Source organism: Littorina saxatilis, linkage group LG16 (assembly GCF_037325665.1).
Source record: "Littorina saxatilis isolate snail1 linkage group LG16, US_GU_Lsax_2.0, whole genome shotgun sequence".
Taxonomy (NCBI): domain Eukaryota; kingdom Metazoa; phylum Mollusca; class Gastropoda; order Littorinimorpha; family Littorinidae; genus Littorina; species Littorina saxatilis.
In genome coordinates, this window is record NC_090260.1 from 2896510 (window position 1) to 2910019 (window position 13510).

A 13510-nucleotide genomic window follows, 5' to 3' on the forward strand; every position below is an offset into this window, starting at 1 on the left:
GTGCTTGTCTGTGTCATAATTATGTTTGTCTGTGTTGCGGATCCTTGTCTGTTACGTACTCGGAGGGTACGAAGACCTCACCTTTTACGTTATGAATCAGAACAAGAATGAATTTTGTTTCTAAAAAAAATTCTACCACACCACTATTGCAGATTCGTGCACAAAACACACAAGACGTATTTGTAAATTTATAGATTCAACTTTTTATTTATTTGCTTGTTCCAAGGTCGCCGGATTATTCTTCATTTTTGTATCGTTCTTATATCCTGGATCTAAAAGTCACTCATCTTGAAAATACGAAGTGATGATGTAGACGGTCGGAACGTCGTGTGGTCCAGGCTGGTTATTGTCGAATGGTTACATAAAGTTCATCATTGATGATCAGGAAAACATCGGACGAAGTTAGAGGGTTGATCGTAGAAAACTCGTCCCTCGGATCTCGAACTGGAAACTCGTAGTCGTAACTCGAAACACCAACATATCTGTCGAAATAATAACAAGTCTCAGAACTGGGAATTATTCTATCATCATACAAACCGTTTCCCCTGAGACCTGTGTGATAAAAACACATCTTGTTATTCAAATGGAGGTCCGACTATATCATTCATTATAGCACTTTATAAACAATTAATTATCCACATTCATTCCTCATGCTGCTCAACGTTCATACAATGTATTACGCTTGATCTACAGTGATCACATAAAATCTTGGTATTCGATCAAACTTGTGATACCGTGACCAATGCAGTGCTTATAAAAATTAACTTGGTAACCTTGGGGAAATCAACTTGGATCTAAAAAACATATTTACCGAGAAAAGATTCCATCACCCTAACGGCTACCGGCTACTGCTGTCGCTTGCTGCCATCTCTCTGGTCGCCCCGTGAAAGACAGGGTGTCTCCGCTGTGGAAGTTTTTGCCAACTTCGTTCGCCCTTGGCGATGGTTTTTACTTCTAGTCATAGGCATAGAACGGTGCCGTTGTGGTTCTTTCATGCTTTCGCTCCTTCTCTTCCACTTTCCGTTGCTTTTCCTTTTCGATCGTTATTCTTTTCTCTCTCTGCGCAGACTCCTTAATCGCTAACCGAAACTCATCTTTGCGTTGTTAGCTAACCTAGACCAATGGTAACTCTTGTCTATTCGCGAAAATAGCGATCAAGAATTTCGTACCTAATAATAACCCCATTTATTATCTAACTCCTTATGTTCTCAATACTAATGAACAAAGTAAACTAACAATCACATCGAAAGTAAAAGAATATGCTTTGAAGGGAACTCCTTCAAGATATACGAGAATCTCCTGACGACAATCAAAATGACGTCAATTGATAGCGAAACTTTTGACGTAATTATACTTCGGTTTTCCCGACAATTCATAGGCACTTGCTGCATCACCTAATTAAATAGACCATAGGTGCCTGACGGTGCTCGGTATTTGTATGGACCTGAATAGCTTGCGTACATTTTCGCAACATACGCCCCTCCTCTTGAGCTGAAACATTCATGTTTAAGCTAAACCTAGTTATTCAGTCTACTCAAATAGTCGGCCCCAACGTTATCAACCCCTCGGATGATTTTAACAGTAAAGGAGTACTGTTGTAACTGGAGTGCCCATCTCATGAGACGTCCATTCTCTGACTTGGTTTCTGCAGGTATGTGAGTGGTTGGTGGTCGGTCTCCAGAGTGAAATGTACCGAGTACAAGTATTGTTCAAATTTCTTGATCGACCATACTACTCCCAAACATTCCTTCTCAATGACCGAGTAGTTACGTTCTGCCTTGTTCAACTTCCTGCTCGCGTACGCCACTGGTTGAAGTCCTTGACCTTGGTCCTGTAGAAGTACCGCGCCTATGGCAATATCGGACGCGTCACTCCTCACTGTGTACGGTTTGTCGATATCTGGCAGCAGCAACACTGGCTTGCATACTTTGTTTGAGCTTCGTGAAGGCTTCCTCGCACTCTTCGTTCCACACTACCCTTTCAGGTAGACCTTTCTTTGTCAAGTCCGTCAGCGGTGCACTGGGATTGGCATAGTCACTGACTTTCTGTTCGGCCCGTACACTGTTATTCAGCCGGTACACTCAGGTATTTGGCCTGTGAACCTGTACCAGGCTTGATCCTGTTCGAGTAGGCTATAAATATCAGTCTGCTTAACCACAACGTCTGATGACCACAATCGGTGCAGAAATGAGATATAACGGGTTTTAACTGACAAAAGTTTGTTTTTCTTCATACATTTGAAAGAGGGTTTTTACCGTTTATTTCTCTAACGACGGGGTGGGTTCAGGAAAACCCACAGCGCTACTTCAGTGGGTGCATCGAGTTTCTCCCTTCACCGACTTCTTGCAGGGGAGGGAAAGGGGGAGGGAGAGGGGGGGGGGAGAAACTGAGAGAGACTGAGAGACTAAGAAAGAGAGAGAGAGAGAGAGAGAGAGAGAGACTAAGAAAGAAAGAGAGAGAGAGAGAGACTAAGAAAGAGAGAGAGAGAGAGACTAAGAAAGAGAGAGAGACTAAGAAAGAGAGAGAAAGAGAGAGAGAGACTAAGAAAGAGAGAGACAGAGAGAGACTAAGAAAGAGAGAGAGACTAAGAAAGAGAGAGAGAGACTAGGAAAGAGAGAGAGAGAGAGACTAAGAAAGAGAGAGAGACTAAGAAAGAGAGAGAGAGAGAGACTAAGAAAGAGAGAGAGAGAGACTAAGAAAGAGAGAGAGACTAAGAAAGAGAGAGAGAGACTAAGAAAGAGAGAGAGAGAGACACTAAGACAGAGAGAGAGAGAGACTAAGAAAGAGAGAGAGAGAGACTAAGAAAGAGAGAGAGACTGAGAGAGAGAGAGAGACTAAGAAAGAGAGAGAGAGAGAGACTAAGAAAGAGTCAGAGAGAGACTAAGAAAGAGAGAGAGACTAAGAAAGAGAGAGAGAGACTAAGAAAGAGAGAGAGACTAAGAAAGAGAGAGAGAGACTAAGAAAGAGAGAGGGAGAGAGACTAAGAAAGAGAGAGAGAGAGAGACTAAGAAAGAGAGAGAGAGAGAGAGAGAGAGACTAAGAAAGAGAGAGAGACTAAGAAAGAGAGAGAGAGAGAGAGAGAGAGACTAAGAAAGAGAGAGAGAGAGAGACTAAGAAAGAGAGAGAGAGACTAAGAAAGAGAGAGAGAGACTAAGAAAGAGAGAGAGAGACAAAGAAAGAGAGAGAGAGAGAGACTAAGACAGAGAGAGAGATTAAGAAAGAGAGAGAGAGAGAGAGACTAAGAAAGAGAGAGAGAGAGACTTAAGAAAGAAAGAGAGAGAGACTAAGAAAGAGAGAGAGAGACTAAGAAAGAGAGAGAGAGACTAAGAAAGAGAGAGAGAGAGAGAGACTAAGAAAGAGAGAGAGAGACTAAGAAAGAGAGAGGGAGAGAGAGACTAAGAAAGAGAGAGAGAGAGAGAGACTAAGAAAGAGAGAGAGAGAGAGACTAAGAAAGACAGAGAGAGAGATACTAAGAAAGAGAGAGAGAGAGAGAGACTAAAAGAGAGAGAGAGACTAAGAAAGAGAGAGAGACTAAGAAAGAGAGAGAGAGAGACTAAGAAAGAGAGAGAGAGAGAGACTAAGAAAGAGAGCGAGATAGACTAAGAAAGAGAAAGAGAGAGAGACTAAGAAAGAGAGAGAGAGAGAGAGAGACTAAGAAAGAGAGAGAGACTAAGAAAGAGAGAGAGACTAAGAAAGAGAGAGAGAGACTAAGAAAGAGAAAGAGAGAGACTAAGAAAGAGAGAGAGAGACAAAGAGAGAGAGACTAAGAAAGAGAGAGACTAAGAAAGAGAGACAGAGAGAGAGACTAAGAGAGAAAGACAGAGAGAGAGACTAAGAGAGAGAGAGAGAGACAGAGAGAGAGACAGAGAGAGAGAGAGAGAGACAGAGAGAGAGAGACAGAGAGTGAGAGACAGAGAGAGAGACATAGAGAGAGAGAGAGAGAGAGACAGAGAGAGAGAGAGAGACAGAGAGAGAGAGAGAGACAGACAGTCAGATAGACGGATAGACAGATAGACGGATAGACAGATAGACGGATAGACAGATAGACAGATAGACAGACAGACAGACAGACAGAGCAACTGACAACAGACATACAGACAGAGAGATACGGACAGACAGACAGAGAGACAGACAGTCTCTTGGAGACAAACAGGCAGACAGACACTGTTCCGCCGCTTTGGTAATTATGGGTGTAGCAGAACCCGCGCCGTCGGCAGAGCGATAGTTACAATCACTACTACTCTTTAAAAGTATGGGTTTGCGTGAACCCGCGCAATCGGTAGTGTTTATGTTAATTAACATAATCAATTAATTTTAATGTTTTGTCATGTACACACTAAAAATTTGCAGACATAGAGCAAATTAGGTGTGTGAGAGATACTTAAAATTTCAAAACGATACCTTTAATGGTTCCAGAGTTACAATGATTATAGTGTGTCTCTGGGTACAGGTGAACCCAGGAAGCACGGCACAGGTTAAAAGGTGTATATCTAAATTCAGTCAGGGTTTGTTGTCCTATCAAACAAACATCGTCAAAATCAAAGAAAAATATCAAACCTTAACTGTTTTTAACGGACAAAAGTTTACTTTTCTTCATCAAAAGTTTGAATTTAAATTTAGATAGGGACAACAGATCTACCTACAAAATTTCACTAAGATCGGTGAAAAAATGGGGTTTAACGGTTTTTCAAACTGCCAAAACTTTGGTTTTTGTCTTGAAAAGTATGTTATGATATTCAGTTAGAAACAACAGACCTACTAACCAAATTTCACAAAAATCGGCTTAAAAATGAGATTTAACGGACTTTTAACTGCTGTCACGCGCTATTCGCGTGGTACAAAATAAAAGAAAAAGAAATGTGAGATTAAAAATGAAAGGCAAGACAAGAACGGTATAGTTTTTGAATTAAAGAGGAAGAATAAATTTATTCACATAAATACACAATACAAGACAACAAGCACACTCTCTCTCAAACTTAAGGGGTTAACCAACAAAAGCTAATTGAATCTAAAACTAAATCACTAATTCAATCACATTAACTAACTAATCAAAAATTGAAGCCAATAAGGTATTAACACAATTACCGCGCTTGTTTCTCAAACCAGAACGACCAATAAATAGATAATCACAAGTGATGATCCATCGATGTGAGGTCCTGCTTGCACTAATAGTTCACCCAAAATCTCAACACCTCATTAGCTTGACACAAACATCAATTCACCACAAAATATCTCTGGGCACACTCAGAAATCCAAGAACCCTTTGTCTAGGTTAGTTTTCAATACATGAGGGGGTTTTGTTAACACTCAAGCGCAGTGTCTCTGTGATTTCAATTCATTAACAGAACGTTTGATCCCACGGTTCATCAATGTCACAAATCAATCATGATATTGCACAGTCTCTGGTACAGTCGCGCATGAATATTAACCCGGTGAACATTCACGGAAATTATGCAATAAAGGGTTACCGTGGTTCGACGGAGAATGCTATCGGCGGAACATAAACACGCTATCCCAAAAACTAAGTTCCACTTTGTTCTTATCATGTATAAAATATTTGGAAAACTTTCCCCAAAAATTTTCAAAGTCCAACTGACTATTAACTTTATAGCAAAAAGTTCCAGAAAATTATCAGAGTCTGAATTAAACCCCAAAACACTGAAAAAGTTCCAAAAACCTACATGAAAGCAAACTGGTATCCAAGTATAAAGTTTTTCAAAACAATGTCAACAAAGTTTCAAAATGGCTGAAGGTTACTTCCGGTTGACCTCTATGAAATATAAAACCCTAAAATCATAAGTTTAATTTATAAAAGTTAACTTGGGAAAGCAATGTGCAAAAATTACTAAAGTCAAACACACTTTCACAAAAAGTTTAGGTTTTGGGTAAACAGGGCAGCGGCCATATTGGCCAGGGGAAATAACTTCCGGTTCTGACAAGGGCAAATAATCATCTCCCTCCAAGGGCAACCACTATTCCCACAAATCCGCCATTTTGTTTTACACAAGAAATACCAAAAATCCAGTTTCATGACAAATTTACAATTTCTCAACCCCCAATCCATGAAACTCACTCCACAAGGTTTTCCGACAAAATACTAGGACATTATTACATGAATATGCTTGAAACATGGTACTTGGACATATTGTGACATAGCACAACAATCTGTTCATATTGACTCTGTCTTACATGGGACCACCATTACACTGGTCATTTAAAATCCAAGTTCATCCAAAAATTATGTATGTCAAATTCTGAACTTATTAGAGAATATGCTAGGGAATACATGTCTCCCTTAATTTAAGTGTTTATCAATTCTCCATATTGGCTAGAAAGTCGCCATTTTGAGAATTAGAAATTTCGACATAAAAAGCCTAGAGTTCACTCATACACCACTCAACCACGGAAAACATGGGGTGAAAATGATACCTCCCCACCACCCCAAATGAAAGCTTAACAAAACGAAAAACGAAGAGCAACAAAATGGGTTTCAGACTTACTGTTCATTCATACACACATTCCGGCTACTAGAGAAGTCAAATTGGCGACACCCAGACTGACACACTACTCACCAAACAACCTGTGAGAAATGAAGGGGACAATCTTAGCGGCGCTTCCTTGAACACAAGCAGGGGAACAAAAGATATCCACGCAGCCCGGCACGGCGGATTTAAACAAAAACCACAGCCGTTTAGCTTTATCCTCTCAAGAACAAAAGTTAAGGAAACTTGGCTTGCAATAAACCTGTGCTAGCTACCCTTCCTGTGCGTCGTCAATCCCCAGTCTGCAAACTAATCACGCATGCCTGCCAGCCACCGGCGTCATGCGCAACGTCACTTCCACTGACCAATCATGATAGCTGAAAAACAGACATCCCCCCTACAACCACGTGCCCACGGACTGAAAAGAAAGGGAAAGAATAATCCAGAAGAAATAAGGTCTCACACCACTTGTATGGGATACACACTAGTGACATTTATTGATGGGAACATTTTGCGCGTGACAACTGCCAAAAATATTGCTTTTTTCTCTTGAAAAGTATGTGTTTCAGTTTAATTAAGAACAACGGACTACTATGCCAATTTTTGTAACAATCCAACTTTAAATTACAAAATGTCACACTCTCCGTGCCAAGATTAAAGACGCCCACATATATATCAATCAATCAATCAATCAATCAATGACGCTTATATCGCGCATATTCCGTGGGTACAGTTCTAGGCGCTCTGCAGTGATGCCGTGTGAGATGAAATTTTATACGGCCAGTAGATTGCAGCCATGTCGGCGCATATTTACCTTTCACGGCCTTATTCCAAGTCACACGGGTATGGTAGACAATTATTAACTGTGCCTAAGCAATTTTGCCAGGAAAGACCCTTTTGTCAATCGTGGGATCTTTAACGTGCACACACAATGTAGTATACACGGGGGGTGGTTCGGACACCGAAGAGAGTCTGCACACAAAGTTGACTCTGTGAAATAAATTTCCGTCGAACCTGGGATCGAACTCGCGCTGACAGCGGCCAACTGAATACAAATCCAGCGCGCTACCAACTGAGCTATATCCCCGCCCAATATACGACTTGTGGCTGTGTGTGTGTGTATGTGTTTGTTCGCCATGCACGGCCAAAGTTCTCGATGGATCTGCTTCAAATTTGGTGTCCATATTCAGATATACCCTGCACAAAATCTGGTCGATGAGATATTTCAACACGTGCTCTCAGCGCGCAGCGCTGAACCGATTTTGGTTCCACTTGAGCTACCCGGGCCCCCATAACGACACACCAAAGCCAAAGTTCTCGGTGGATCTTTTTCAAAATTGGACACCGTATTCAGCTACACCCCGGACACAATATCATCGATGAGATATTTCAACACGTGCTCTCAGCGCGCAGCGCTGAACCGATTTTGGTTTTTGTGTTCATTTCACCATTACAAGTAACTCTTCCTTATCTTCTCCAGTGTTTTGCGTGTATCTCCCTTCCTTCGTGTGGCTTCAATCCATATTCTCGTTTCTAAGTTACTATTTTTAGAATGTCACTGCGCTGTCCAGAACGCTTCCCTTGCACCCGTAAGTTGTTCTTACTGTCAAAGTGAAAAGGTCGAATCAATGTATAGCCACGCGAAAAATACACTCTCACCTATCTCTCTATATTTATAGATATATATATATATATATATATATACATATATATATACGGCTTCTGTGTGTGTGTGTGTGTTTGTGTGTGTGTGTGTGGGCAAAAACCTGTGTATTGTAGAGTTCTGTTTGTGATGTGGTCTAGCGGCTTTTGTCTGTCTGTATGTTCTGGCATTTGAGAAGCCACAACAGATAATAGAGGGCTAAGAAATAAGCTCTAAAATTCTCAATCCCGTTTGACAGGACTTCGCCTGCAAAGGTGATTGTGATGAACCGCCACGCTGTCTGTCTCTGTCTCGCGATTCACCCCGGCGAAGCCGGGTATTCCTCTAACCGCGATTATCTCCCTTCCTCCGTGTGGCAATGCCGGGTCTCAGACGCAGCCTGGTATTCGGCTCTACTTCTTCCCGGTGAAGCCGGTACCCGGCGAAGCGGGTAATCATCTAGTATTATATATCCCTGTATTGCAGGGCTCTGGAGCAATGCAGCTAGCGTCAGCCATTACCACAGCTGTCCTGTTATATTATATATTCCTGTCTTGCAGAGCTCTGGAACACTGCAGCTAGCGTCAACCATTACAATAGCTGTCCTGTTATATTATATATTCCTGTCTTGCAGAGCTATGGAACACTGCAGCTAGCGTCAACCATTACAACAGCTGTCCTGTTATATTATATATTCCTGTCTTGCAGGGCCCTGGAACACTGCAGCTAGCGTCAACCATTACAACAGCTGTCCTGTTATATTACATATTCCTGTCTTGCAGGGCTCTGGAACACTGCAGCTAGCGTCAACCATTACAACAGCTGTCCTGTTATATTATATATTCCTGTCTTGCAGAGCTCTGGAACACTGCAGCCGGCTTCTATGTCAAAAAAGGAAGGATGGCTGCTCGGTGCATTTTGGAGTATGGAGCGAGTAAAGGTTAGTATCGTATATATATACGTCTTGCTTGCTTTGTGTCTTCATTTATTTGCGATTTATTTACAGCGCTTTCAAGGTAGTATTTGTGTTGAACTTCCTGTGAGTTCGGTCCTGGAAGGTCACTTCTGCTTATTGTTATACGACACTTCTTTTATTTACACAAATGTACTGCACCGTGCTTTGTTGTTTTGACGGTCATACCGTACAGTTAGAATGTACTAGCAGTCAGCGATCGGCTTATCCCAAGTTTAAGCTGAGCACCAGGCTCTTTGCTTAGTTTGAACCTCAGAAAGAATGTTACAGAAAGAATGAATGAATGATTGAATTAATTAATTAATTAATTAATTAATTAATACATAAGTTGAATGAATGGATGAATGATTGTGAATAAATGAACGAACAAATAAATAGAATGAATGAAGGAATGAATGAATGGGAAAAAAACGAAGAAAAAACGTCTATAAAAAACATGTTTCCCAACTAGGCATCATCTCTCTTGGATTGTGTTGCTTGTACATTTTTAAAGGCATGCATGATTTTTGACAGTGCTGTTTGATGACGTCAGATTTGCCCTTTGCAAAAATGGAGGCCACACTGTCAAGGCCACTTATTGTAATCAATTACATTGACATTTTTGTCATACAATCTTTAACATGCTCCACACTATGGTATTGCATTTTATTTTTTATTTTGAAATCCCGTTCATAAAAGAAACCCTTCAGACAGAAACTGCCCTTACATGTTTGACTTAAAAAAAAAAATTTCACGTACAGTTTGTATAGAGCTTAAACAATGACCACGAGTTGATTACTGGAAAATAAACCACGAGTGGGTATTTGCAGCCGCTTGGTAATTCACGAGTGTGCGGAGCACACGAGTGAATTACCAAGCGGCTGCAAATACCCACGAGTGGTTTATTTTCCAGTAATCAACGAGTTGTCATTGTTTAAGCTATTTATACAACGACCAACACGGGTCGAACATGCAGTCATGCAGACGACATTTTGTAGGCAATTTCATTTCAGCCTAATCACTCAGAGTGTCAAATGCGCGTCATTCAAATAATCCCTATTCTTTTACTAAATTCTTAGTCTCCGACTCGTCGGCATTATACTTGTCTCGTCTAAATATCGGACCCCATTGCTACGATTAAAACACAATAGCGTTTATATAGCTATTCTGACATTACATTCTGTGTTAAGGCTGGAGAACACACCTGAGGCCATATTTCAAAGTGGTTAGGCAGTTTTAAAGGTTTGTTTTTATGTTAGTTCAGTGTTTTGTTTATCAGGAAAAAACAAAATGAATAGAGCTTGTCGCGCAAAATTTTGAGATAGCGACTGAAGTTTGAGCATAGGTATGAGATTTTTTCACGCAAACCCTACTGAAGAAATTGTGATATTGTATTGTGAATATGTTAACAAAAAAACAATCGGATGATCAGAAACTGAAGAAGAGAAATAGGGAAGCAAAATAGAACATCAAACATAGTGATTTTACAGGTGAATTTGGAAAAAAACCCTTATGTATCCATTTTTGAAGCCCAATTTGAAGCATGGAACACAGTCAAACATAAATTAAAAGTGTTAAAGTGGTTACAGTGTTCAGAAATAGTGTTAAATAACAAGTTGAGTTATCCCTCTTCACAAATTTTAAGAGAAATACACCTCTTGTCGCGCAAAATTTTGAACTGTGATGCTTTTACTACCCCCACCCCCTACTCATTTTTCAGAAAAGAGTGCATATTATCTTCCAAATAGACAAGCAAGGTAGTCAGATGATCAAAACTTCAGAACAAAAATAGGGAAGCAAAATAGAACATGCAACATAGTGATTTAACTGGTGAATTCAGAAAAAACACACTTTTTTACTCATTTTATTAGCTGAATTTAAAGCTTGGAAGACAGAAATAAATAAATTAAAAGTGCAAAACTGGTTACAGTGTTCAGAAATAGTGTTAGATACCAAGTTGAGTTATCCCTCTTCATCACAGTTAAAAGAAACGCACCTCTTGTCGCGCAAAATCTTGAACTGTGATGCTTTTACTACCCCTACCCCCTACCCATTCTTCAGAAAAGAGTGCATATTATCTTCCAAATAGAAAGGCAAGGTAATCAGATGATCAAAAACTTCAGAACAGAAATAGGGAAGCAAAAAAGAACACCCAACAGAGTTATTTAACTGTTGAATTCAGAAAAAACACACTTGTTTACTCATTTTGTAAGCTGAATTCAAAACTTGGATGACAGAAAAAAATAAATTAAAAGTGCTAAAGTGGTAACAGTGTTCAGAAATAGTGTTAGATACCAAGTTTAGTTATCCCTCTTTATCACAGTTAAAAGAAACACACCTCTTGTCGCGCAAAATCTTGAACTGTGATGCTTTTACTACCCCTACCCCCTACCCATTCTTCAGAAAAGAGTGCATATTGTCTTCCAAATAGAAAAGCAAGGTAGTCAGATGATCAAAAACTTCAGAACAGAAATAGGGAAGCAAAATAGAACATCCAACATAGTAATTTAACTGTTGAATTCAGAAAAAAAACACTTTTTTACTCATTTTATTAGCTGAATTTAAAGCTTGGAAGACAGAAAAAAAATTAAAAGTGCTAATGTGGTTACAGTGTTCAGAAATAGTGTTAGATACCAAGTTCAGTTATCCCTCTTCATCACAGTTAAAAGAAACACACCTCTTGTCATGCAAAATCTTGAACTTTGATGCTTTTACTACCCCCACCCCCTACCTATTTTTCAGAAAAGAGTGCATATTATCTTACAAATAGGAAAGCAAGGTAATCAGATGATCAAAAACTTAAGATAAATAGGGAAGCAAAATAGAATATCCAACATAGTGATTTAACTGTTGAATTAAAAAAACACCTTTTTTTCTTTTTTTTTAAGCTGAATTAAAAGTTTGGAATTCCTCCGAAAGCGGCGTATGGCTGCCTAAATGGCGGGGTAAAAACGGTCATACACGTAAAAATCCACTCGTGCTAAAAACATGAGTGAACGTGGGAGTCTAAGCCCATGAACAAAGAAGAAGAGGAGGAGAAGAAGAAGAAGTTTGGAAGACAGAAAAAATAAATTAAAAGTGCTAAAGTGGTTACAGTGTTCAGAAATAGTGTTAGATACCAAGTTGAGTTGTCGCTCTTTATCACACTCACAGTTAAAAGAAACACACCTCTTGTCGCGCACAATCTTGAACTGTGATCCTTTTACTACCCCCGCCCCCTACCCATTTGAACACAAGAGTGTATATTCTCTTCCAATTAGAAAAATAAGTAATTTGCAACTGGACATTTTTAAAATACATATTTTCTGTCAGTCCAAGGATTGCTTAGTCCATTAAAAACAAACAGACTAGGATTTAGCGCACCCATTTTAAGAAAAAGTTAACATGATAATTGATATATATATATATATATATATATATATATATCAGACTTTTTTTTATGCAATTACTACTGAAGATTCCAGACCATTTTATATTCTTTGTCACATTTTTTACTTTTTTTTTTATAAATTTATCTATAGCGAGTCTTGTCTCTTTCAGTCTTTGTGTCATTTAGTTAGCTGTGTCACTCGAATTTCTTTGTCAGGCTGAAACTTAGCTGTTGCGTTGAAGTCTGCTGTGTGTGTTTGGGTCCAAAGCAACTTTCACATTCTCATCTACACATTCTCATCTACACACTCACGTTACTCCCACAATTATACAATTCTACCCACAGATGCGTTCGGGGATGGGGGTCTCGCACTCGGGCAAATCACACCACAAAATACAAAGTATAACGTACACAGATTTTTCTATTGAACCAAAAGGCAAATTAAATCATGAATAAATCAATCAAGCAAAACTTCCACACAATGACACATTCACTCTCGGTTCACACTGCGCTCTGGGCATGCACACTTGGCAGCACGTATACGTTCCGACGCCGTTTGTCTTCCTGCAAGTCCAGCACAGGCACACGATTGTCCAAGAATCACAATAATCCTCGTGAATGTCACAGCAGGCATAGTAAGGTTACGTAGAAAAGTCCAAAAGGGTGCGTTAATGGTGGTAATCCGGCACACACACACACACACACTGACACTGACACACACACACACACACACACACACACACACACACACACACACACACGAACACACACACACACTCCGGTTTGGTAAGTTACCTGATAAATAATGTAGCCTGTAGACTGATCAGACAGGAAGAGTAATACTTTCACATTTCCGATGTTCAGCGATAAACTTGTTTTCTTCGAGAGTTCGATCTTCGTGCGATTCTGGCGCGTTGTCACCAAGAACGTTAAAAAACCACAGGATATCATCATGATGCCTCTCTACAAAAACCAGGTCTAGGAACTCTTCATCTAAAGTCAGTCAGTATTAACCTCCTCAACACAATCCTCATCTTGTCCCATAGTGATTTCTGCCGCCAAAG

The 13510-nt window shown here is 39.9% G+C and overlaps 2 protein-coding genes across 2 annotated transcripts in view; one reads left to right on the plus strand and one right to left on the minus strand.

Moving 5' to 3' along the window:
* Positions 1-9000, plus strand: part of LOC138950208 (uncharacterized) — a 90863-nt gene extending 81863 nt beyond the window's left edge. The window contains exon 7 of the mRNA XM_070321957.1: positions 8833-9000. Within this exon, the coding sequence (XP_070178058.1) occupies positions 8833-8928 (96 nt within the window). The 3' untranslated portion in view covers positions 8929-9000. The remainder of the gene's footprint in view (positions 1-8832) is intronic.
* Positions 1-13510, minus strand: part of LOC138950206 (uncharacterized) — a 596636-nt gene that overhangs the window by 489891 nt on the left and 93235 nt on the right. The window lies entirely within an intron of this gene.